At 44.4% G+C, this 26,790-nt stretch overlaps 1 protein-coding gene across 4 annotated transcripts in view; it reads left to right on the top strand.

Annotated features, from left to right (window-relative positions):
• CCDC141 (coiled-coil domain containing 141) overlaps positions 1-26,790 on the top strand; it is a 646,235-nt gene that overhangs the window by 612,318 nt on the left and 7,127 nt on the right. For 3 of the 4 annotated variants that reach the window (XM_069225436.1, XM_069225434.1, XM_069225435.1), the window contains exons 23-24: positions 91-228; positions 8,367-12,039. In XM_069225436.1, coding sequence (XP_069081537.1) covers positions 91-228; positions 8,367-9,308 — 1,080 coding nt within the window. In that variant the 3' untranslated portion in view covers positions 9,309-12,039. Of the gene's footprint in view, positions 1-90; positions 229-8,366; positions 12,040-26,790 lie in introns of those variants that run through there. The other variant, XM_069225437.1, reaches the window with a different exon arrangement.

Genomic DNA, 26,790 nt, shown 5'->3' with positions numbered 1-26,790 from the left:
CTGGATTTCCTCAAGGAAACAACAAATACAGTAGGAATGTATAGACATTTTTGTTTAGATACTAAGTTCTTGCTTATTTCTCATTGACAGAGAGACAGGTCTTGCACACCACAATGTGGTTATTTCAACCAAGAAATGTCCAATGTGGAAAATGGGAAGCACCATCATAGTCTGGATAATGCATGTGAGGGTGCAACGATGGAAGAAGTTGGTGATCAAAGGCAAATGGTCAGTACTCCAGCTTTAATTCAATTACATATGCAGATCAGCTAGTGTGCTCATTAATACAGCCTTTCCAATTTTCTAAGGAATACAACTGAATCAATCCCATATACATGGCAAATTATATTTTGATTTGAGTGAAAATGTTCCTTCTATTAATATTTGCTGGTTAAGGTTAAGGCTTCAGTCCATTGCATGCAACACCAGTAAGGTAATGGGGATTCACATTCAACGCCACACTGTCTCTTCTCCCACACATTAACAGAATTGCCAAACAGACAATTTTTATCTACACTCACACAAACAGATCACACACATATTCTCACCTGCACATTTGAAGAAAGCTGCATCCGCAATAGTCATCCCTTATGTGGGCTTTGATAATACCATTTTCCATGTGATCTTCACATATCACTATCAAGGGAGTCCTAAATTAATCTGCCATTCTTATATCATCCTCCAGAACATTCAACCATTTCTCACCTACTCTGAAGAAAGTTAATTAGCTTCACATAAAAAGCTAAAAATAAATCAGTATATGTTCATTCACTTATAAAGTTATTCCCCTAAACCGCTTCCTCCATAAACTGCTAAACTTGCTCAACATTTGAGGCATTCTAACAGGTTAACGAAGGACATTTTATTTTTACCGGAAACACCTACATTCAGGAACTCCTAAACATAGAACCAAACTTTCTGAGGTGCTGGGACAACCTTCTAGAACTACCATCCAGCAGTCCTAAATTTAATCCTCATTCCTGTCATTCAGGAAACTACCTCAAAAATCCTCTTTAACTTATACCTGCATTATCATGCTTCCCACGGAGGGGAGGAGAGGAGAGGGTTGCTAACTGTCCATGATGGCGGACTCTTCATTATGCAACTCCTGGACCAGGACCCCTGAAAACCATGAATCAGGCTGGATAAACTGCCATCCAAATGCCACTAAAGTGACCCACCATACCAGGGCACCAACCTGTGCCCAGCGACGTACAGCGCTGAACCATGTGCCGCAGATCAGGACATGCGAAGTGGACCTTAGAAGTGAAGCTACCCAGCTGGGTGATGGCTGCTACTGAGCAGTGCGAGGGTGATGAACAGCCACAGCTGCCTGCACCACAAAACAACACCTCCTTGGTGCTTAGATCGATAGGACCCGGTTGGCCCAGAAGAGACCAGGCAGGCTCACCAACCTCCGGCCTGTCACATGACTGCCTCTCATGCCGCAACTTACTGAGTTGAGTGTCAGGGATCCCAGGCATGGGACTCATATGAGCGCAGAGCAGCCGCTCCCAGAACCGCAGCAATGTGCACAGTCGAGACCAGAGGAGTCCCATGCTAGGGGCCGGGGGCTATGGCTATGGCTCGGAGTATGGGCACCGCCTTGGCACCCCCGCGTCCAGCAACAGTGTTTGGTATCACTGAGGCTCCACCCCAGAGGACGCCTTCAGCCACTCCAGGGGCCCGTGGGCCCATAGCATCAAGGGGCTCAAGGCCGGGTCCAGACTAACATGCCATTTTTCATCCCCTGCAGGTTGCTCAGCCTGGCATACCCTCTACACTACCTGGCACCCATACCAGCCTCTATAAACACCCATGATGGCTGGTTATAATATGAGGCCTATGCCCCCGCAGAATAAAGAATGACCTGTGGCCCCCTGGTGGCTCAAGCATCGATTCTCCTGTGTTACACCTGGAAACGCAATCCTGGCTTCTGTCCTCCAAGCATCATGAACTTCCACACAGCTACCCATCTAGAAGATGACCGCCGAGGCTGTGTCACAGGATACCACTGAGATCCACAACTTGTTATGGTAAAAACTCCATGATTTACTGCACCACATTCTAGGAACTACAGTGCCACGCGGCCACTTTGGGGCACACCAAGCTTAAAACACCAGGTCAGGATAAGGGGTTTCAACCCCATACGCCTCCCTCAGACTGCTCCTCCATGATAATGCCTGCAGACTTTGACCCTCCCATGGAACAGATACCCCCAGTGGACAAGTTAGACTAGGGAGGGTCATTATGAATTCAGCGGACGGAAAAGCTTCCCACTGGGACAGTTTCCCACTGGGACAGTGGGTGGAAATGGTGTTTCGTCCAATAGCCCAGCAGGAAACGGCCTACAGCATTGTCTCTGGCTTATAATAGAGCCGGCAGCAATGCTGTAGTGCGTAGGGTGCACCAGAACCCGTTGCAATGTTTACTGTCTGCAAAGCAGACATTGAACATTGCGATGGTGCTGGCCAGGTGTTCCCCTGCACTGCCCATGCTAAGTACATGGGCAGTGTAGGAGCCCCCATGGGGCCCCCCAAACCCTGTCTCCACCAGCCTTCTCATGTCACTGCTCCTATGATGGCAAACACAGCCAGACCAATGAAAACACATAATCTGGAGGTGCTGACAGTCTGACCGTGGCGCTACTGCCACAGTCGTAATGTGGAGGTTGGACTACCACATTGGTGGCAGTCCGACTGCCACTGCGGTCCTAGCGGTCTTAAGAAGGCCAGGGTCATAATGACCCCCTTAATCTTACAGGAGATCTGTGATTCTAGACCCGCTGTCCAAACACCCAAAAAACACTAACAATGCTAGAACCAGGCCTAGCAGAACAAACCTCTATAGTGTCACTGTTCCGCAGACAGGTGGAGCAGCTCCAGGATTGCACTGAGTACGTTAAAGAGATGGCACGCCGCAATAACATAAACATTGTGGGAATGCTGGAGGGCACCGAGGGTACTTACCCAACACAATTCATAGAATCCTGGTTGCGCACGGTGGTGTCCCCAACAGGACTCTCAGACTTTTTCACAGTGGAGAGGCACAAAGCGTACCAACAAAGAAACCTATACCCTGAACACCCCCAAGACTCATTGTGGCAAAAATCCTGTATTATAGAGAATGTGACCAGCTAACCTGTGTGTCAAGGGAGAGAGCACCGCTCATCGTCAAAGGCACATGAGTCTCTTTGTTCCCAGATTACACTCTTGTGGTGCCGCACCAGCGTTCCTCGTTCATGGAAGTGAAGAACCTTCTCTGTGCAGCTAGCCTCACTTATGCATTGCATTTCCCTACTAAACTTAAAGAGCTCTATGAGCAACGCTCCCACTTCTTCGATACTCCTGAAGCTATGAGCGTATGGATGGACCATAACATACCGGATTCCCAGAAATAAAGCCACTTGCGGCCCCCTCCTCCGGTTTCCCGGCACCGGTCCCAGTGCCGCCATTGCAAAGGGGCTGCAGAAACTCACACACAATCTGGACCATCCCCTCAACAGGCCAAGGAAAGTCAAAGAACAGCCCTACTCTCGACAGCTGCACTACTGACCACAGCGCGCCGCTCCAGCTCTAGCTCATCGGGAGGTGGTGCCTCAGAAATGGATGCCAGTATGGCACTTTTTCCATCAAAAATGCCGCAAACGGCCAATGACTTGTAGGGTTATGGGACTGTGAGTATACTTTGCCAAGAGGATTTCTGTAGGTTAAATGATGACAAGTTTTGACATACTGTTACATTGGTCTTTTAGAGCTCACCCAGTTGTAATGTAACTGGTGCTCCCTTGCTCTCACCGCATCTTCATCTCTGAACAGAGACTATTGAATGAGTAATATCCACACAGTCTCACCCTGTCATGCATTCATAATTCTGTAATAGTACAGGTCTGGGTCCGGGCTCACCTTTGGCCTTCAATACAGGCTACTTAGTTGGCATCCTATACAATCCAGCTCACATGCTATACCCCCATAAACATATGCACAAGGATTTCTTTGGTCAAACAAATTTCACTCACTGGACCATGAATTAGGGAAGTTACAGTGAAAAGGTAACCCCCAACACTGATATTGTAATATTGTTCGGCATTGTCATCAGCAGGAGACTGGCTACTCCTGTTATTTCCCATGAAGCTATGGCTACTGCACAGTGAGCTTATAAAATACTCACCTGGAACATCCGTGGGTTGGGCTTGCTGCACAAGCGCCACAGGGTACTGGCACAATTACAGAGAAGAAAAGCACACATCACTTGTCTTCAAGAGACATACCTCACACTGTTGGAAGCACAAAAACTATTAAACAAATAGGTGCCAGCTTTTCCACACTTCATATTCAGCATGTGCTAGAGGGGCAGTGATTTGGATGAGTCCAGGAGTTTGCTTTTTACACCAGAAATAAAAAATCAACACAGGGTTGTTATGTCCTGCTGCCTGAGCACATCTTCCCTGGATATTAGGAAGGGATTGTAACGCAGTGATGGCCACCCTATTAGTCCACCCCCTTGCCACGTGCAGGCCCAACCCAACAAGCCAAGGCCCTGCCACAATGGGCAGAATGCTGGGACCTCATTGTTGTCTGGTGCAGCCGCAACATAGGAATGAGGGAGTACTCATTCTACTCTTAACCATATCCATTGCATTCCCACCTTGGCAAGTTCCTCTGCACCTCATCTCTCCAACCCCAGGTTACCCATGCCACATACTTGGGAAAGGCACTGTCCGATCATAATCCATTAGATATAACACTGACATGGGGCCGCATTCCGGCACCAATCCTCACATGCCGACTCCAGCTGCTGTTGTTGGAAGACATTGTGTTCTGTGATGCATTGGCAACAACCATTAACACACATTTCACGGGCAACTCCGGAATTGCCTCATCTGAACTGATTGAATGGGAAGCCTTTAAGGTAGTGGTAAGGGGTGCCTCCACACAAACATTAGTGGGTGCCAGGTGGGAGGTCATGTGGGAACTCACCCATGTGGAAAATCGCTTAGGCCCTCTGGAATGAGTGGCTGCACAAAATCAAGAAGATACTCCCCAGCTCCAAGATGCACAAGTGACATACACTGAGTTATTGGAATGAGGCGGACAGATCAGGTATCCTCCTTGCCTGCCTGATTAAATACATGTTTTCACCCAACCCTATTCTCCTCATAAATACACTGACTTGTGGCCCGGTTCGTACTCAATTGGGGATAAATAATACATTTTGAGATTATTACACAGAAGTATATACTACACCGTCCATTGGCAACACAACATCAATAACATCCTATCTTACCCGGCTAACGCTCCCCCAGGTAGAAGCCCCTGATTCTGAAACCCTAATAGCTCCCATTTCCATGAATGAGATATGTGGTGCCATTAAAGCATTAGCCTGGAATAAAATACCTGTTACTGACGGGTTACCAGTGGAATTATATTCTACTTATGCTACAAGTTTAACCCCTCAGCTTGTTAAACTTTATAACGTCACTCTGGAGAAGGGTATGCTCTCTCCTTCGACCCCGGAAGCATTGGTAACATCCCTTCTTAAGCCTGGTAGACCATGCACTGAGATGTTCTCCTATAGGCTCCTCTGCCTCTTGAACACAGAATATAAGATTCTTAGTAAGGTCCTGGTGCGCCAATTGCTCCTGTTGCTTCCACGTTTGTTGCATGTTGATCAATGTGGATTCATCCCCCGTCTCTGCATCTCCTTAAATATACGTACATTGTTTCATGTCATGGACGGAGTCCATGAGCATAGTCCACATGATTCCCTTAGTCAGGATTTAATTCTGTCAGCACTTACCGCTTATAGCATACCCCTATTGTATATCCGTTGGGTGCAATTACTTTATTCAGGTCTCACAGTGAGAGCCAAAACTGGATCTCACATCTCAGCCCCGTACTGAGTATCACGAAGCACCAGACAGGGGTGTCCACAGTGCCCACTACTGTTTGTCTTAATGGTGGAACCTCTTGCTCAATACTTCCATTAAAAGGCTAGGGTTGGGGAATCTATGCTGACCGATCACTCCTTGCGATATCCCTTTATGCGGATGATATGGTCCTGTACTTCAAGGACCTGTGTGATCATCTTGATGAAGTGGCACACCTAATGTCCGAATATGATGACCTGTCAGGTCTACAGATACATGCAACTAAATTCCATGCGTTTTCTTTTAGCTAACTTTATGATGCCCCACTGGTCACATTCAGGATGCTGCACGGGATGCAAGTGTACTGTAGGCCACACGATCTCCTAGATGGCAGCTTAGGCCGACCAATTGTCTCATTGCGATAGCAAGTTAATGTTTTTGACAACCCTTTCCTTATCAGTGGTGGGACGGCTGGCATTGTCCAAAATAGTTCTCCTTCCTCATTAATTATATTACTTTGTACATTTACCAATATTGGTTCCACCTTGAATATACGCAATGTTAACTACTCTATTAACAGACCTGATATGGGGCACTGGCGTCGTAGAATTAGCCTGTGAAAACTAAAATTACCACCAGACAAGGGTGGTTATGAGTGCCCCTGACCTGAAATCCTACTGCATAGCGGGTCAATTGCAATGGATGGCGTATTGGTTGGCGGGCTATAACTTAGAAGAAATTGGTTGTAATACTCACATGCTCTATAGCGGACACCTACACAAATTGATCTGCCGGGTTTCTCTTCACCCACCAGCGGCCCCTTATTTCCAAGAATCTCCTTTTCTTATTGGAGGCTAGCTATGAGATATACACATTCACCTGTACTGTACATCCCTAATATACCCCTGTGTGGCCTTTTTACTCTTGGATGCTACGTCCTTGGGATCAGGGAATAGAGTTGACTGTGGGTTCCCTTTTTGAAGATAGAATATGAATGCCCCATCTCAAGTTTGCTCAGGCTCACGGATTGTCGGACACCCTATTCTTAACCCATGCTAGCATATTTGGATATGTTCATCGCAATTGGTCTCCGGATGGGAATACACCTTAAACACGTGAATTGCTAAAAGCACTACACACCATGGGACATGGTAGACACTTGGTTAAATGTATAAATAGTGGACTCCGAGTTCACTGTGGGATTCCCCTAGACTCACTCAGACGCAGATGGGAGCTTGACATTAACAGGGTGGTAAGTGACAAAGAATGGTCCTTCCTGTTACAAAATCTGAAACAAATCTTGCATAATACACTGTTCAAATTTATACAGTTTTCTATATTCCAGTCAAATAAAATAAACTTGATATTCCCCTCAGCGTCCTGCTGCAGGTGTTACATGCTGAGTGCAGACCTGGTACATATGTTATGGTCCTGCTCTGCACTTGCGAATTATTGGACCTAGGTAGGGGAAGTGTTATCAGTTTTGACGGGGCATGACCATTGGTGTCCACTAGAGCACTGTATTCTGGGTTTATATCCCGGACCTATGACAGCCAAGGTGTCTCCTGGTTTTGTGAACCTGTCTCTATAACTGGCCAGACGTTTGCTGACACAACATTGGAAATCCTCGCAGCTCCTCTCGGTTCTCCGAATGAGAGAGGAGATCGCACAGTGGGGGTAGCAGAAAGTGATGCAATTTGCCGAGAGGAATACAGAGGGTACCGGAAGCAGCCAACAGCTACGGAATGGGACACTTTACTAGAAAAAATCAATGTGAAGGAAAGCGAGGTGGACAGTGGTCACTAAGATACCTCAGTGTCCTTCCATTCGCAGTAGCCCTACACTGCGATACACACGCATTTCTCACCGCATGTCCTTTAATACCCCACCTAATCGGTATTGTGTACGTGCACCTGCCTGGGCTCCAGGCAGCACTCCCCATCTGTCCCACAGTTAGACAATAGCTCACAAATAGACATATTGGTGCAGCCGTCCAGTTTTCTTTATATGCTTTTAAAGCCCCTACAAGGATGACTTCTCCACGCCACCACATACAAATCACGTAAACGACAGGCAGTTGTTTGGGGTGGAGGGAGGGTACTGAGCTTACAGTTATACTTGCATTTGTGTTATTTGTTTGCACGGTGATGCAAGGAACAACATCTAAAAATGTGCAGCACAAGTTGTAATGTGACAAATGACTTATATTATCACCGTTATTATAATGTAAGGTATATGTCTCTATATGTGAAAAATTGAAAATGCAATAAGTTTTGTGTTAAAAAAAAATGCTTCCCATGTCAATGCCCAGTAGTTTTTAGTGTACTGTGCAGCGCACTATCGCCTTATTATGCAGAAGCATGATATAAATATGTTGACTAAATAAATAAATAAATGTCTAAATATATATGCTGTTCTCTTTGTGATATAAGACTGTCTACCCGGCTAGGCTGGATGATATCACCATTCATTGCATCTTTTATGTTTTACTTCTAAGGATCTGAAGAACTTGCAAGGAGTGTCATATTCCCTTAAAGAAGATATTGATCAATGCATTGCATCCTGCTTGAAAGAAGGGAGTGTAATCACTGAAGGTGGGGATTTGCCAATTGAGCTGTTGGCAGAAGAAACACCATCTGGTGATGAATATGAGTGCATATCACCAGACGACATGTCTTTGCCTCCGCTTTCTGAAACTCCTGAATCCAACCTGCTGCACTCAGAAACCGAGCAAGAGGAGCAGCCATGCTGCAGCTCCCAGAGCCTGCATGTCAGCTCCTACAGCATGCAGATACAGATAAACAGTGGCAGTAAACAAATGGTGGAGCAGTCTGAACTTGTAACACCTGTTGCTTTCGCTGACACGACAGATAACAAAAGGGAAAAAACTTCAAGTTATTTTGAGAGTTTTTATTCCCCACCTCTTGGGTTCCACCCTAAGTTTAGAATTGAATCTCCTTGTGTTCCGCACCCGCCTGCTGCTTCTGCCTCCACCACTGCTTCCCATGCTATCCCTGGGACACTAAAAGCAAACTCTGCATACAGCATGAAGAGTGAAGTGCATGAGACTCATCTGCAACATCACACTATTCAGAAAAGCATGCGAGAAACACAGAACCCGTTGCATGCCTCTAATCCCTGTACTAACAGCACTGACCGACAGCCTACCTCCCCTGATGTATTCTCAGGTCTCGTGTTTCAATCAGACCTTCAGAGAAGCTCTCCGAGGCTGACAGTGCCCCAGGAGGAAACCAGAAGGGCATCAGAAAAGACCAGCATGACTAGCCTTTCAGGGCAGTCACCCACCTTCTCCAAGCTCCTGTCCAATGCCACTGTTAAGGAAGGCTCTCCAGTCACCCTGGAAGTAGAAGTAACAGGATTTCCAGAGCCTACACTAACATGGTGGGTAGCTTACAATGAGGGTCAACAAATAAACTGATAGCAGTCTATGAGTTTGTGGACTAACTCATTTACATAACCTGCTTTTCTGCTTATGTTGCCATTCTGCATCAATTCATGCTGAAAAAATTAATTTCAGTTTGTAGGTTCTATATTTTAACATAACCCCTTATATGTTATAATTTAACTCATTTCCCCTTACTTGGCTATATGTTCTAACACAACATTCCACATGGAAAACTTCTGCATTAACAACACAGGGAGACACACTTCTTTTCCATCCCTCTGCAACAATCTCTTTTAGCGCAAGAATGTATTCTGTCTACATGGGAAACGTGAGTTAACTTTGTTTAAGCGCACCATAATCATTGAGCGTAACAAGGCCCACTCATGACTCCTCTACTGAAGTTTCCACTACCTCTAGTCGATACAATATTTTCTGTTTTACTCTATTTTTGTGTTTCTGAAAGATGCTAAGATCATTTACACTCATTTTGAAAAAAGGAGTGTAGCTTTGAGTTGAAACTCGTGCTATGTTGTGTGCTTCTTTAAAGTCCTTTGAATCCAGCGAGACAGCAGTAAATTTGCAGTGACCCATGTACACCCCATCCCTTGTGCAAATTTTCATTTTCTCCTACAGTAGCCTGGTTTAGGATTTGGCACACAGGGTTACTCCGACAAAAACCTGATGAATATCCTGTATGCCGTATTATGATTCCATTATATCCTATGGGAATCGTAATACAGTGGACAGGATATCAGTCACGTTTATGACGAATAACCACATCTGCTGAACTCTAACTCTAATTTGAAGGCAAATAATGCTTTTTTACATTCATAATTAAAAGGATGTGCGGTGCATATCTTGAGAGACCTGTAAGAGCAAGAACATTTAATGTAGCACGATTTTATGATTCAGTAGGACTGTTTGTTATCCTGTATGATGCAGTGGAAAATTAAAGAATACTTTAACATTTGTTAGACCCTTGGATGGAACACTGGGAGTTAGCCAGCCAATCAGAATGCACCCCTTGTGGGCTATAGATACTATTAAAGGTCTGCAACTTCAGCATTTTGTGCTGCCAGTCCCCTGTACCCTGGAGTGCAGTGGGTCGCAACCAGTCGCAACTCGCTGCGCTCACCAGGGAAGGGGCGAGTGTGGCACATGGGGGTGGGGTGTAGGAGGGGTTAAAATTGAATCACATTTTTTTTTTTTTAATGTACCTGATCAGCAGCTGTGCCATTCCTCTTTCTCCCATCGCTACAGCCACAGGCTCCCAGCCTGCCCCGCGGCCAATCCTGATGCTGGTCAGAGGACCATCAGGATTGACTGGGAGCGCCCAGCCAGGGCGCTTCCAGGCCGACTCGGATCCTGTGCCTGCTCTCTCCAGGCAACACAGTGCTGGGCTGGAGAGAGCCTACTGCGCATGTGTGCTTGGCCGGCCTGAGACGGCTGGCCAAACATACATGTGCACTGAGGGGAGTGCACAGTGCACTCCCCTCATCCTCGCCATCCCCAATGCCTTGCCCCTTTAACAAACGGAAAGATAATAAACATGGTTTATTATCGATTTGTTTGTTAACGGTTTTGCAGCGGCTGCTGCTGGCAAGGGGGGGTGACCCTCCTCCGCCCTAACGGAGGAGCCACCGCTGGTCGCAACCCTGTCTTAAGACTAAGGGCAAGCCCAGGTGAATGCATAGGGCACTGAGGGAGAAGGAGCTGTTTCTCACCTGAAAGATAGGGTGAAGAAAACATCTCCATTCTCTAATGCTGCTCCTTTAGTCTGTTCTGAAGTAGCCGGTTCTGACATGTTTGTCCTGGCCCCTGCCTATGCTTTTGCTGGATAGGAAGCCCCATCCGGCAAAGAAAAGTTGAAAGAAAACTATTTATTTATGTCTTTATACTTTTCTTTAGCTGACTCGGTGAAGAGAGGAGGGAGCTAATTGCCTTTTTATGCCCCCTCACCTGTGGTACCTAGGTGGAGGTAGCAACTCTAAAATATTATATAGCATACAAAGGCATAATATGTCACCTACCATAACACACCAGGGCATAACATACCCTAGCCAAAAATTACTTTAAGGTTTTACATTGAATGTGTTTATAAAGACTCTCGTATTTAATAGTGCTAACAAACATTTGCTATAGAATTGTAGCCCGCTGCCAAGGGCTACAATGGTTGTAAAATGCCCTGAACCCGAGTTATAGGTCTGAGTTGTAGGTGAGGACCAATAACGAGTGAGAGGGCCTTTAATAAATGGTGTAGCCCGAGGCAGAGGGCTATAAGGCTATTAAAACCCACTCAGGGTAGTCAATTAAAATGAAAGAAACATGAAAACAAATATTGGAATGTTGGAGCTCCGAGCTTTTGCCAGCCATTATAAGCTTGGTGCCACCCCACTGTCTTTAATGGAGCTCTCAACATTCCAATGTTCTAATACACAGTAAATTCACAAAATATAAAATCTAAGGGCCATAAACGTTGCTCCTGCAGTTTCCTTCTAAAGTTTCCAGTGTGTGGTCCCCTAGGAGAAGAGTTGGGTGGTTTGTCCATTTTGTCTGAGTTTCTTTGAACTGAACCTGTTCAACAATTTGTGACTGTTGAAGAATACGCTGACCTTTCTATTGTGTTTTTGGCAGTGCAATATCATCAGTGCAATGGAAATAACTTTGTTTTTCAGATGTTCAATGTATTTATATAAAATAAAGATTTTGAAAGCAAATGACATTTCCATATAATGTGCATGATAAAGCAAGATTTAGGACCCAACATTTTGTAGATTCCTCTTTGTAAGCAAAGCAAACTGGTAAGAAATACCTTCATAACAAATACTTGAGCAGTGGGGGTGCTTTATTTGTGTTATACGTAAAAACCTCAGTATTTGCACTGCAAGCAGACACTGTCCAATTCATTATCCTTTTTTTCCAAACTCCCAAAATGAAAGAGTGATGCGCGATTTCCTGATGCACACCAGGAGGCCCTGCATGGTGGATGCCTTTATGAGCCTAAATAGTAAATAATCCTAACTCATACTTAGCTCCTCCAAGCATTTGTTAAAGACATTCCTCCATACCTATATGCGAGGACTACAAGAAACACAAAGACCTATGAATGACAATTGCATCCTCCAGTACTGTACAAATCATATGAAGGCAAGTGACTCCTGCATAACCATAGGAATGGTATGCATGACAAAATTTGCCACTATTGTATCATTCTACTGAGAATCATGCAGGCTGCCTTGCCTGGAAAGCACTTGGCAGCCATAGTCTGCACAGCAGGCACAGCACAGCACAGGCCTGTCAAAGAAACTCATCACCCATCTTCAAAGATCTCCAGTCTCAGAGCCAGTCATCATTCTAACCGAGAGGAGGGCCTGTATTCCTCTTGTGCTAGAAGGCTGCATCTGTGCTTAGTCAGATCACCTTTGAAACCGTATCATTGCACTTGGTTGACTGCAGTGACAAATACATCAAAGGGGCCATATTCAAACTACGCTAACATGTACTGCAACACGTGCTCCTAAAAAAGTCCCAGCCTGTGCAATTCCATGGCATAGCCACATTTTCAAACATAACCTGCATTACTGAAACAATTTAGGTCAAAAACTCTAAAAGTCATTTGCGTTTGATAGCCTTCGTAACACAGCTCAAAAAAGTATCTGTTCATCCACTGTGCTATGCTTCGCTGCTTAGGTGAAGATTAATGCCTATATTTATACTTTTTTTGCACCGCATTTGCATCATTTTTTACGCAAAAATGGCGCAAACTTACAAAATATAATTGTAATTTGTAGGTTTGCACCGCTTTTGCGTCAAAAAATGATGCAAATGCAGTGCAAAAAAAGTATAAATTTGGGCATCAGTGTTTCTAAAAAGTCACTAAGTGGCATATTTATACTTTTTGGTGCAAAAAAGCACTAAGGCAGCTTTGCATCAAAATGTTTTGCACCGGCTTGCACCATTCTTGAGCGCCAGCTGGGCACCATGTTTATAAATGGTGCAAGCCAGCACAAAGGGGTGGGGGGGGGCTGTATGGGAGAAGGGGGTTTTGCACCAAACAATGATGTTAGGCAGGTTAGAGTAAAAAAAAAAGATTCTAACCAGCCTAGCGTCATTTTCTGACACATAACCATCCATACCACATGACTCCTATCTTAGAAAAGACAGGAGTCATGCCAACCACCCCAATGGCCAGCATAGGGGAGCAGGGCCCTCTGGACATGGCCATTGCATCCAGTGCCATGTAGGGAGGTCCATTTCAGGGCTGGGATGGGGTCCCCTGGGTGTATGGGGGTGTCCCTGGGGAGGACACCTGTGGGTTTATTCCATGATGTTTCACCGTGGAAATAGGCTCACAGGTCCCCTAACACCTGCCCTGACACAGGCGTTAAATAATGGTGCAAAGCAAGCTTTGCATTATGATTCGACCCCTCTTCCCCACATGCGTGATTTTAGCACGGGGATAAATATGAGGCTAAGGCCGTAGAGTCATTTTTTGCACTGGAACGCCTATCTTGCATGTTATTGACGCAAGGTAGGTTTCCACGTCCAAAAAATGACTTTAACTCCATCCAAAGTATAAATATGGAGTTAGTTTTGCACCAAATTTGCGTTAAAAAAAATGACGCAAATTTGGCGAAACAAGTATAAATATGCCCCTAAATTTAATGTTGATCTGGTTAAGGGAGTGCCATTATCAACCGCTATAACAGGACTGATTCCAAAGGGTAATGGATGGTCTTGCGTTGGACTTAAATGGCCCATATTTTGTAATAAGAAGAACATTTTTTTTATTTATACGGAAAATACATTTGTCTAGCAATCATGTTCTTAAAGCAATTTTGACCATCATTCTTATGAAGGATGCCATTATTCTTTTACTGGGATTCTTAGAAAGAATTTGAAAAAAACAAAAGCAGTAATATTTGAGATAACTGATTCATTTAATTTAACTTAATGTTTATTTAGGTTTATAAGGACCCAAGGTAGAGTTTCCAAAAATAATTAAAAGTCTAGGTTTTTGAGTGCATTGCAGTAAAAATTTGATTTCCTGTTACATTTTAATATGAAAAGGATTTGTAAGTCAGAGAACAACCATTATGAAATCACATTTCCAGTAATACTCTAATAGGCTTCATTGAAATGTTGTCTAAGTGATTATTGGTAGACTCAGATTTGAGTACGCTTAAACAAACGTTCTGGCATTATTTTCAAAATAAAGCATCCACTCTAAGATTAAGGGCCAGATGTAGGAAGTTGGCAAATTGCGACTTGCAATTTGCGAGTCCGAGCGACTCGCAAATTGCAACTCGCAATTTGCTACGCAGAACGGTGTCTCAGACACCGTCTGCGAGTCGATATGGGGTCGCAAAGAACCACCTCATTAATATTAATGAGGTGGGTCGCAAATTGTGGCCCTATAGCGACTATGGGCACTCACGGGTATGGAGGCCTCCTGTAGTCAGCAGACCTCCTGTCGCGCCGCGTGGTGCGGCGCGAGCCAAGTGTTCGGCGCAAGCCGGGCGTTCGGCTCGGGCCGCGCAGCGCGTTTCCAAAACACGGCGCGCCCCCAGCCTTTCATGCACATTACGAGGCCCCAGAATTGGCATGGGGCCTCGCTCTGCTTTTCCTCACTGCATTTTTGGGGACTCCTGACCCCTCTTACCTGTTCTTGCTCCTTCTTTTTTCTTTTCTTCTTTCTTGGGTCTTTTTGTTGTACCTTCCTTTATGTCTTTTCCCCCTTCCCAGGTTACCTTTTTCTTCCCAGCATTCCTTGTTCCCTGTTCTCAATGGTTCCTACTCTATTCTGTTCTATGTAATTTTCCCTGTCTAAGATGGTGTCCTTTTACTTCCTGTAGGTCACTTCCTGTTTTTTGGTATTTAAGGGATGTGTTTTCTTCTTGTCTTTGCGCTGCAACACTTTCTGTTCGGATAGTGTCTTCGCTCATGATTTCCTTGCCTTTTGGTTCTGGATTTCGTCATTTCTGTGTTACCTGAATTTTGTTCTTTTTGATTCCTGTTCTTTTGTCCTTGTTTTCAGGAATCTTTCTGTTTAGAGGTTTTTTCCCCTTTTTTAAAGGTTTTTTTTCCCTCTGGCGCTATTTTCTGAAGGGCACGGTCTGTTCTTGGCGTCCCCATTGCCTACAGCACCGTGGCTACCAGAAAGAGTCGCCCCTTTTTGGGCCAAAGCCGAACACTGAAGACCCACGCCACTAGATCTGCAAATTCCAGGTGCAAGCAGCACATGAGTCGTGACAGATTGCAGCGCCAAACCATTCCGACGTCCTCAAACACCATGGATGACACAGTGGCGGCGGCTGCAGATCCTGATCAATCTCTTCTGACAACGATTCAGCAACAAGCTCAGGAATTGCAACAACTATGCAATGAAAATGCTGCGTTACGACAGGCTCTGGCTTTTCGCAGTAGTGATGTTCCGACTATCTCCGCTTCAACCCCTCGTTTCTCCGGTGAACCAACCAAACTACGTGAGTTCCTTGATGCATTAACGGTGTACTTCACCTTCCGACCTACCCAATTCTCCCATGACAGGACAAAGGTGGGTTATCTTATCAGTGCTTTATCCGGTCCTGCCTTGGCCTGGGCAACCCCGATGGTATCATCCAACGACCCGGTATTGTCGGACTATTCCACCTTCGTGAACCGCTTCAAACAAATGTTTAGTCGTCCAGGATTGGAGGCCTCTGCGGAAGAAGCCTTATGCGACATCCAACAAGGCTCACAAGATGTCCTTCAATATATAACACGTTTTCGTCAGCTAGCGGCAGAGACCACCTGGGTGGAACGTACTCTGGTGACTTTGTTTCGTAGAGGACTCAAAGAAGAAATAAAAGATGAATTAGTACATTCCACCAGAGTGGAAGATCTTCGTGGCCTGATGGATCAAGCACTTTCCATCGAGTACCGTCTTCAGGAACGGAGATCGGAGAAGAGAAGGAGTAGAGGGTCTTTCCAGCCAAGCACTTCACGAGCTTATCTGCATCGTTCTGAGGAACCTCGCCCTCCTGCTAGAGACATCGAAGGGGAACCCATGCAGGTGGATACTACTCGAGGCCCGCTCTCCGCTAGCGAGCGAGAAGACAGACGTAAGAAAGGGTTGTGCCTGTACTGTGGTTCTGCTGGTCACATGCTTCGTACCTGTCCTGTACGTCCGCCCAGGCCATCGGGAAACGCCACTTCCCGTCCTCTGTAAGAAGGGAGGGGACGGGATCATCGGCTATACCTTCCATCAGCTCCTTTAATGACAATACGACATCCTTGTTCATATTACCTGTCATGTTACAACTTCCTGACGGCCGTCAAGAAAAGACTATGGCATTACTAGATTGTGGTGCTAGTGGTATTTACATGGATAAGACGTGGGCCGCTACTCAACAAGTTCCTACACAACCTAAAGAAATTCCCGAACAAGTGCACACAGTGGATGGATCCTTGATATCCTCTGGTCCAGTTGATACTACAACCCTGATGTTAAGTTTACAGATCGGGAGCTATCAAGAACACATCTCCTTTGATCTCATAACATCCCCCAACCATACCATCATTCTTGGAATTCCGTGGTTCATCAGACATAATCTGTATGTAAATTGGGTAACCCGGACTGTTTCCTTGTCTTCACAATTTTGTCATGAGAACTGTTTTGCTTCCGACAAGTATTGGTCACCGAAAAGATCCGTATTTACTGAAGGTACTACTGGTTATTCCATTAATACTGTCCAAGGAGTCCCTGAACACTATTTGGAGTTTCAAGATGTGTTCCAAAAACCATCCAAACCTGTGTTACCTCCACATCGAGACTACGATTGTGCTATTCCCTTGGAACCCGGCACAATCGTTCCTTTTGGGAGGATGTATTCCCTCACGGAACCCGAAAAGGAAGTTCTAAAAGAGTATCTAGAAGAAAATGTACAGAGTGGTCTTATTGTTCCATTGTCTTCTCCGGCCGGGGCTCCTCTCTTTTTTGTTCCCAAGAAGACAAAGGATCTTCGTCCTTGTCTGGATTTTCGAGGCCTGAATAAGATAACTATTAAAGATCGTCATCCTTTGCCTCTCATCAGGGATATTCTAGAAGCAGTCAGAGGGGCTCAACGTTTTACCAAACTAGATCTACGAGGAGCCTACCACCTTTTACGCATTAAAGAAGGAGACGAGTGGAAGACAGCTTTCAGGACCCCATTTGGTCACTTTGAATACAAGGTTATGCCTTTTGGTCTCACTAATGCCCCCGCAATCTTCCAGAGATTTATGGACTCAGTGTTTTCTGACCTTCTGAACCAGACAGGTGTAATTTACTTAGATGATATTCTTATTTATTCTAGAAATCCCGAACTCCATTCTTCCCATGTGAAACAAGTCCTTCAAAGACTCCGGGCACATCAACTATTTTGCAAACCAGAAAAGTGTGAGTTCGACAAAACGGAAGTAAAATATCTGGGTTATCATTTAAGTCCCACCGGCATAGCTATGGATCAAGAAAAAGTACAAGCTATTCTAGATTGGCCTTCTCCTTCCTCTATTAAAGAAACACAATGTTTTCTAGGATTAGCAAACTTTTATCGGCAGTTCATCTTAGACTTTGCGAAACAGACCAGTCACATAACTCACACTTTAAGGAAGGAAAATTTAACGAAAGGGTTTGTCTGGACTAAGGCGGCTGAAACAGCTTTTCAAGATTTAAAGAGGGCTTTCACTCAAGCCCCCATCTTAAGACATCCAGATACCAACAAACAATTTATTGTTGTCACCGATGCTTCCAAAAGAGCCATCGGAGCTGTCTTACTTCAACAACAAGAGGATGATGGTCTTGAACACCCTGTTTTCTATTTGTCTCATATACTCTCTACCGCAGAACAACATTACTCAGTACTTGAAAGGGAATTATTGGCTCTGAAAACAGCCTGCCTAGAATGGAGACAGTTTCTGATGGGTTCCAAGGAGCCTTTTGAGGTGAGAACAGACCACCGTAACCTACAATGTTTACGAAATTTTGTATGCCAGAATAGTCGCCAGGCTCGTTGGGCCTTTTTCTTCAGTCAGTATGATTTTTACATCACTTATATTCCTGGATCCCAAAACATTCTGGCTGATGCTCTGTCTTGCCGTTATCCAGATTGTACTCCTTCCCCATCTCAGTATCTACTGGAACCTAGTAAGATCATTGGAGTGGCTCAGTCTTTTCTGGAGGAGGTACAACTGGAATACGCCAGCCTATCTGACCACGAAGTAGAGAAACTAAGACCTTTATTAAGTAAGAGACAAGGATATTATTATTATCAGAACCTGTTATTCCTCCCTACTAACAGAGTTAAAGAAAAAGCATTACAAATGTGCCATGATTCACCGGTTGCTGGTCATAGAGGCATCAAGGCCACACAAGAACTTCTTTCGCGATTTTTCTGGTGGCCTACCTGGAAGCTGGATGTTGAAAGATACGTTCAGGCTTGTCCCATTTGTGCTCAAGTCAAGATTCCCCGTACCAGACCTGCAGGATTGCTACAGCCTTTGCCTGTTCCGCCAGCTCCATGGCACACCATCTCTACTGATTTCATGTTCGCTCCCACCATCAGCAGGAAACCGGGTTATCATGGTCACTGTGGATTCCTTTACTAAGATGGCTCACTTCACTGCCCTGAAAAAGCTACCTACGTCCCAAGAACTAAGCCAGATATTTATCGATCATATCTTCCGTCTCCATGGACTCCCACATACCATAATATCTGATAGAGGACCTCAGTACATTTCCCGGTTTTGGAGGTATTTTTGTAAGACACTTAATATCAATAGAGCCCTGTCATCGGGGTTCCATCCTCAGACCAATGGACAGACCGAGCGTCTGAACCAAGGAGTAGAGCAATACCTTCGCTGTTTTTGCAATTCTACCCAAAGCAACTGGAACACTTATCTCCCTATTGCTGAATTTTCCTACAATAATACTGTCCATAGTGCCTCCAAGGTCACTCCTTTTTTCTGTTCTTATGGCTTTCATCCTACCTCTTTTCCTACTTCTCCTCGGTCCACCTCTCCTCTGCCCGCTATTACTTATCTCTCCAAACGACTTCTACAAATCCATAGACTAATTCGATCCAATTTGTTACACACCAAGAGATATATGAAGAAAGCAGCAGACAAGAAACCTAGGACCACTCCAGACTATCACCTGCAAGATAAAGTCTGGCTTTCATCCAAATTCTTACCCTCGCGTCTTTCTCAGAACAAGTTCACACCTCGCTACTACGGGCCTTTCCATATTCTTCAGTTGATTAATCCTGTCACTGTCTGTCTTCACTTGCCTCATACATGGAAGATTCATCCAGTCTTTCATGTTTCCCAGCTCAAACCTTATGTACCTGACCCTTACTCTCGTCAGTTCCCTTGTCCTCCTCCTGTACTAGTGGATGATGTTCCTGAATATGAGGTACAGGAAATTTGTGACTCTCGTCTTTTTCACAAACGTCTTCAGTATCTGATTCATTGGAAGGGTTATCCTCCCAGTGAATGCTCTTGGGAAGATGAATCTTCTGTTCATGCACCTCTTCTGATTCAACGCTTTCACCGTTTATTTCCTCTCAAACCTGGACCTTCGGGAGGGGGACCTACTGTCGCGCCGCGTGGTGCGGCGCGAGCCGAGTGTTCGGCGCAAGCCGGGCGTTCGGCTCGGCCCGCGCAGCGCGTTTCCAAAACGCGGCGCGCCCCCAGCCTTTCCTGCACATTACGAGGCCCCAGAATTGGCATGGGGCCTCGCTCTGCTTTTCCTCACCGCATTTTTGGGGACTCCTGACCCCTCTTACCTGTTCTTGCTCCTTCTTTTTTCTTTTCTTCTTTCTTGGGTCTTTTTGTTGTACCTTCCTTTATGTCTTTTCCCCCTTCCCAGGTTACCTTTTTCTTCCCAGCATTCCTTGTTCCCTATTCTCTATGGTTCCTACTCTATTCTGTTCTATGTAATTTTCCCTGTCTAAGATGGTGTCCTTTTACTTCCTGTGGGTCACTTCCTGTTTTTTGGTATTTAAGGGATGTGTTTTCTTCTTGTCTTTGCGCTGCAACACTTTCTGTTCGGATAGTGTCTTCGCTCCTGGTTTCCTTGCCTTTCGGTTCTGGATTTCGTCATTTCTGTGTTACCTGAATTTTGTTCTTTTTGATTCCTGTTCTTTTGTCCTTGTTTTCAGGAATCTTTCTGTTTGGAGGTTTTTTCCCCTTTTTTAAAGGTTTTTTTTCCCTCTGGCGCTATTTTCTGAAGGGCACGGTCTGTTCTTGGCGTCCCCATTGCCTACAGCACCGTGGCTACCAGAAAGAGTCGCCCCTTTTTGGGCCAAAGCCGAACACTGAAGACCCACGCCACTAGATCTGCAAATTCCAGGCGCAAGCAGCACGTGAGTCGTGACACCTCCATGTCCATGACTGCTTTTAAATAAAGCAGTTTTTTTTTTTTAAAGTGTAGCCCGTTTTCCTTAAAGGAAAATGAGCTGCACTTAGAAAAAAAAAACGAAACCTTTTGTTTCGGATTTTTTCAGGGCAGGTAGTGGTCCCATGGCTCTGAAAAAATAATTTGGGGTCCAGTCACAAAGGGGAAGGGGTCCCATGGGGACCCCTTCCCGTTTGCGAGTGGGTTACCATCCACTTCAAGTGGATGGTAACTGTGACTCCATTTGCGACCGCGTATGCGGTCGCAAATGGAGTTGCATACCACTGCGACTCGCAAATAGGAAGGGAACACCCCTTCCTATTTGCGACTCTGAAATGCATTTTGCGAGTCGGTTCTGACTCGCAAACTGCATTTCTGCATAGCAAACACACGTTTGCGACTCGCAAACAGTGATTTTTGCCGTTTGCGACTCGCAAACTGTTTGCTACATCTGGCCCTAAATGCTTTAATAAAACAAAAACATGATTGGTATTTCTATATTTCCATAAGTGGTTTCAATGTTTCATTCCCACTTAATAGGAAGCCTTTCCACTCAGCTGCCAGAGCCCTCACAATGCCCTTTTGCAATTCTCTCAGAGCCTACCCTTCTTCCTCGTTACTCTCATCTCCTGAGTGCAGATCAGGAGTAGGAACGATAGTCCTAGGTAGCAGTGCTGATGGCATCTTGCCTTACTGCTTTCAACCTCCTGCTTCCTTCTAAGGAGCCAAGTTGTATTGGTATTGGGAAACTTTGTTATGGAAGCCTCACTTTCCACCACTGACCCTACAGCACTGTCCACTGTTACATTGCAGTCTAGAGTGTCAGGTAGGAAATATTGAGATAGCTCAATATCATAGCCACAATATCGAGGGCAAACATATTAAGGAGATAAGTGCATTTAAGTATTCATTTACTATTCTTAACTACACATCTACCTCCTTTGAATATATACATATTTTCAAGGTATATATATGTAATTGTAATTGTAATAGTATTTATATAGCGCTTAATACCCATGACGAGGTGTCGAAGCGCTTTTCAGCGAGTAGCACGCTACTCCGGAACCCAACAAGAATTAGTGATGGATTAGTATCGGGAAATATGAGTACAGTTTTAGTGTTAATATGAGTTCATTTGAGCCACGGATATGAGAGTTTGTTAGTTAGATTGACTGGAGTAATGGAGGGGTGGAGGAGGAAAGAAATCCAGAAGTGTTAATTGGGAGTATATGGTAATAGGATTTAGGCTTGGGATGAGTAAAGGGGGATGGAGGAGGGAAGAGTCCGTGGAAGGGGTTAGGGAAATCATAGTAGCAGTGTAGGATAAATGGGGGTGAATTTAGTAGGGTTGTTTGGAGGTCATGGTAGTAAAGTGAGGTCTGGTGAGTTAGATGTGGAAGTGGAGGGAAGAGCTTAGGCAGAGTTATTTAGGAGATGAAAGTAGTAGAATGGATTTGGGATGAGTCAGAGTTGGAATGGAGGACGGATTGATAGAGACATGACATATGATGATGGGTAGATAAGTGTGATGTAAGATGAGAGCAGGGATTCATAGATATCTAGTATAACAACCCACCCAGGAGCCATGCAATGACCCACGAACATGCCAAGCACAGAACAACATACATACATACATACATAAATATATATATATATATATATATATATATATATACACACACACATACATACACACATGAATACACAAACACTTGCACACATATATGTACATACAATACATATTTAGAACCATGGGTAAATATACTTAGTTAAACAGGTTTAAAGAGTGTTTGTGTATTTTATTGTTATGACTTAGCATCGATACATATTTTCTAAAGAACTATACAAAACTAGAAATATACACATAATCAGAAAAATATCAACATAGGCATCTGCAGTCCATAGATGTTTGAATATGGTGGTTATGAAGGAAAGAGCCAACTCTTGAGTAGTTTTCTGAAGACAAGAAAGTTATCTGTGGCTCTTATGGTTGGAGGTAATGAATTCCATAGTTTGGCTGCTTGAACGGAGAAGGATGTACCACCTATAGTCTTTTTCTTGTATGGTGGTGTTCTAAGGCGGGGTGCCAATCTTGAGTGGAGGTTTCTTTGTTGGATGTATTTGGTTATTTTGTTTCTGATAAAAAGCTGTCCTGTTCCATGTATAGCTTTGTGGGTGATACAAAGCAGCTTGAAAGTGCATCTTCTGTCAACGGGTAACCAGTGTAGTGCTCTCAAGGCAGGGGAGATGTGGGTTTCTGGCTTTACATGTAATAGTGGCCTGGCTGCAGAGTTCTGAATACATTGTAGTTTTTTCATAATAGATAGAGATGATCCATGGTAGAGGGCATTGGCATAATCCAGTTTGGATAGTACAAGCGAGATAGTAGCTTGCACCTTGTGTGGAAATCCGAGGTGGAGGAAGATGCATCATAGAGTCTTCAAGGTGATGAGGCTTGTTCGTGCTAATTTGTCCACTTGGGCATTCATAGTTAACTTGTAGTCCATGGTGATTTCAAAGTTTTTAACTTCCTTGGATAATTGAGGAGGTGGTTTGAGATCGTCAGGCCAGACGCACAGAGGGTCATACCTTTTCCAGTTACCACATATGAGTATTTCTGTTTTGGAGGTATTTAGTTTGAGATGGCTCCAGGTCATCCACTGATCAACAGCTCTCAGGCAACTGAAGATTTCTGAGTTTTCAATGTTTTTGGGGCATTCTAATTTAAATGGTATTTGTGTGTCATCTGCATAGTTGTAGCATGTGAGATGAAAATCATTGATCAGTTCTGGTAATGATATCATGTAGATGTTGAAAAGCAAAGGTGAGATGATTGATCCTTGGGGGACCCCTGCTTTTGTGAGGTAGAGTTTGGACGAGAAAGGGGGCGAGTAGATGATATTAGATCTTTTTTGAAGATAGGAAGTAATCCAGTCGAGAGCAGTCCCTTGTATGCCTGCTTCGTGGAGTCTTTGACTTAGGGTGTCATGGTCAACCGTATCAAAGGCAGCCAAGAGGTCCAAGAGAAGTAGTGCAGCAACTCCATTGTCGTCGACTGTGTTTTTAAGATAATCCCAGATTGCTATGAGTGCCGATTCAGTGCCTCTTCCTGGGCAGAATCCAGTTTGGAAGTCTGAAAGTATAGAATTGTCTCCAATGAATTGTGACATCTGGGCGAATGCTGGTCTTTCTATCAGTTTGCCCAGGAAAGGTCCATTTGTGATTGGTCTGTAGTTGTTGGGGTCCTGATGGTCTAGGTTTGTTTTCTTTAATAACAGTTGTATGTGTGCCTTTTTCAGGTCTACAGGAAAAGTTCCTGTAGTTAAAGAGTTGTTGATGATTCTTCTTACAGGTGTGGCAGCAGAAGTAGATGAAAGAATGTTCTTGAAGATTTGTGGTGGACAAGGGTCAGAAGGGCAACCGGAAGGCCTGCTTGCTTTGACCAAATCCATAAAATCACCTTGGGAAATTTGTTGGAAGGACTGTAGAGGCTGGGTTGGTTTATTCTTGGAGGGTATTTTAGGAAAGGGGTTGGTGCTGATGGTTTTCTTCTGTTTTAAATAGGAGTACAATGTGTCTGCCTTGGTTGTGTAATGAGTTGCCAATTTGTTTGTGAAATCTTGAGTAGTTGGATGACTTCCTTCCATGCATGTAGGTTTTCGAAATTCATTGAGAATTTTATCAAATTCCTTGGTTGTAGATTTAGCATTTTGAATTCTGTCTGAGTAGTACCTTTTTTTAGCTTTTTTGATTGATGATTTGTATATTCTGTTAAGTTTGTGTAGCTGCAGTTTGTCTTGACTGTTGTTTGTTTTGGCCAGGTCCGCTGCAACTTTCTGATTTGTTGCTTTATCTTTTTAAGTTCTGTGATTCTCCAAGGTGTTGGTTTTCTTTTTGAGTGTTTAGTTTTTCTGAGTGGTATTAGGATATCAAAAGCTTCCTGTAGCCACTCATAAAGGTTTGGAACAGAATTAATTGTATCTAGATATGTGTTGGCTGTTAGTTGTGTTTCTAAGTCAATCAAAATTGAGTTTGCTCCATGGTCGATAGGTGCATGTGTGAAAGTAGTTGTGGGGTGTGTTGATTTGTGGAGTTTTATGTCGGAAAGTTATCAAATGGTGGTCTGACCATGTGATTGGCGTGATGCTGTGAACGGTAACTAGTTCAGGCTTAGCAAAAATGACATCTAGGATGTGTCCAGCGATATGTGTGGGTTTGTGTACAATCTGATGTAGGTTCAATGCGACTAGACCAGTAGTCAGAGCTTTTGGATGGGGCATATTGGGTTTGTCAAACCGAATGTTTAGATCCCCAAGAATGCATAGGTTGGAGTATAGTGTAATAAGGTTTGAGACTGTATCTAGAAAAGTATCTGGGAATGTGGAGTTGTTAGGTGGAGGTCTGTAAAGGAGGAGAAAGTTACAGGAGGAAGTTGGAGTAGGGTGGCATCTGTGAGGAGGGCTTCATAACCTTGTATGGAAATGTTGTCTCTTTTACTGAGGTTTATTTTCTGTTTGAATATAATATCTAGTCCACCTCCACTCTTGCCTATACAGTTTTGTGTGATGGTTTGATAGCCCAGAGGAAGGGCTTCGTGCAACACTGGGGCCATGTCATCTCCCAACCAAGATTCTGTTATGAATAGTAAGTCAGGTTGTGTGTCTGTGAGCATTGCGTAGATGTGGTGCTTGTTTTTTTAGAGTGATTGAGCATTTATGAGCTGGCAGTTTAGAAAAGGTGTGTTAGTGGTAGTCTTGTTTTGTTTAGGAGAAGAGTAAGTAGTATAATATGAGCTTGAAGCAGGGGTGTTGTTAGTTGTGATAACTGTGTGAGGCTCACAATAGTCCTGCTTTTCATTATAGTGTTCCTCTTCCAGCAGGTTAAGGAGGCATTTTGTTGGGTCTGTGTGTGTGGGTGGTGGACTTGGTGGCTGAGAGAGACATGAAGAGTGTACTTTTTTTGTAGGGTAGTCTTATTATGTAATAGACAAGGGGATGCGCGGTTGTTAAGAGTGGCATGTTGTTTATTTTGTTTGTGTCTGTTTAGTGTGAATGGAGTATGGGTTGGGGTGGCGGAGGAGCATGTGGATCATGATGTATGGGTCTAAATTGTGCAATGGAGGAGAGGCGAGTGAATGGAAGTTGCTGGGTTGGGGTGCTTGTGGTAGGTGTTTGTGAAGAGTGAGAAAGTAGGGGTAAAGATAGGACGGGACTTGTATTTTTTGTGTAGTCCTGAGGGTGGGAGTGGGTGTGACGATAAGTATAATGAAAGTTTATGTTGATTTGATGTGGGGATGTGTGTGGTCTGTATTGTTTTTGTGGATAGTGAGAGGGGTTATTGATGTAGTTGTTTTTGGTGAGGGATTTGTATGTGAGTTAGTGCTGGTGAGTGGAATTAGAGTGTTAGAGGGGGTGTTGATGTGTGTTGGAGATAAATGTATGAGGTGTGTAAGAGGGGATGGATGTGTGTCAGGGGAGTTAGTGTTAGTTGTGATGACTGGAAGAGGTAATATGTATGGTGGAGTGATGTGTGGGGATTGTATGGTTGTGTGTGATTGGTGAAGAGAGGGGAAGGGTGTTTGTAGATGGTGTGTTGGAAGGCTGGGTTTGGGCATTGTTATAATGAAAGTTGGTCTGTGTGGAGCAAACAGAGGATAGTGTTGTTGGTTAGTATGAACAGGGAGTGTGTATCTGGAAGGCTGAGAGAAATGTATAGTGTGCTTTTGTGTTGTGTGGGTGATGGCAGGTTGGGTTAGTGGGACTTGACAGAGTAGTCTTTGTTGTGAGAAGGCAGGTTTTTGACTGTTGTAGTTGTGGAGGATATGTGTATATGTGTTGTATAATGGGTATTGTGTTGGGTGATGGGACATTGCAATCTGTCTGCGGTCAGTTTGTGATGCATGAGTTGGATGTCTTTGCAGATAATGTGTTTGCATGTTGACGGATGTGTAGGGACTGTAATCATTCCTGGTCATTTGAGAATTGGGCAGCATTTTTGGCCCTAGTCCCTACCTGTCCCGAACAGGCCCAAACAGGCAACTGCCCTTGTCCTCTCTGCCCTTCACCTTGACGCCCGGGCTGAGACGCCCTGAGTCCTATG

The sequence above is a fragment of the Pleurodeles waltl genome, chromosome 3_1 (assembly GCF_031143425.1).
Source record: "Pleurodeles waltl isolate 20211129_DDA chromosome 3_1, aPleWal1.hap1.20221129, whole genome shotgun sequence".
Classification (NCBI taxonomy): domain Eukaryota; kingdom Metazoa; phylum Chordata; class Amphibia; order Caudata; family Salamandridae; genus Pleurodeles; species Pleurodeles waltl.
This window is presented reverse-complemented; position numbering and strand designations above follow the sequence as displayed.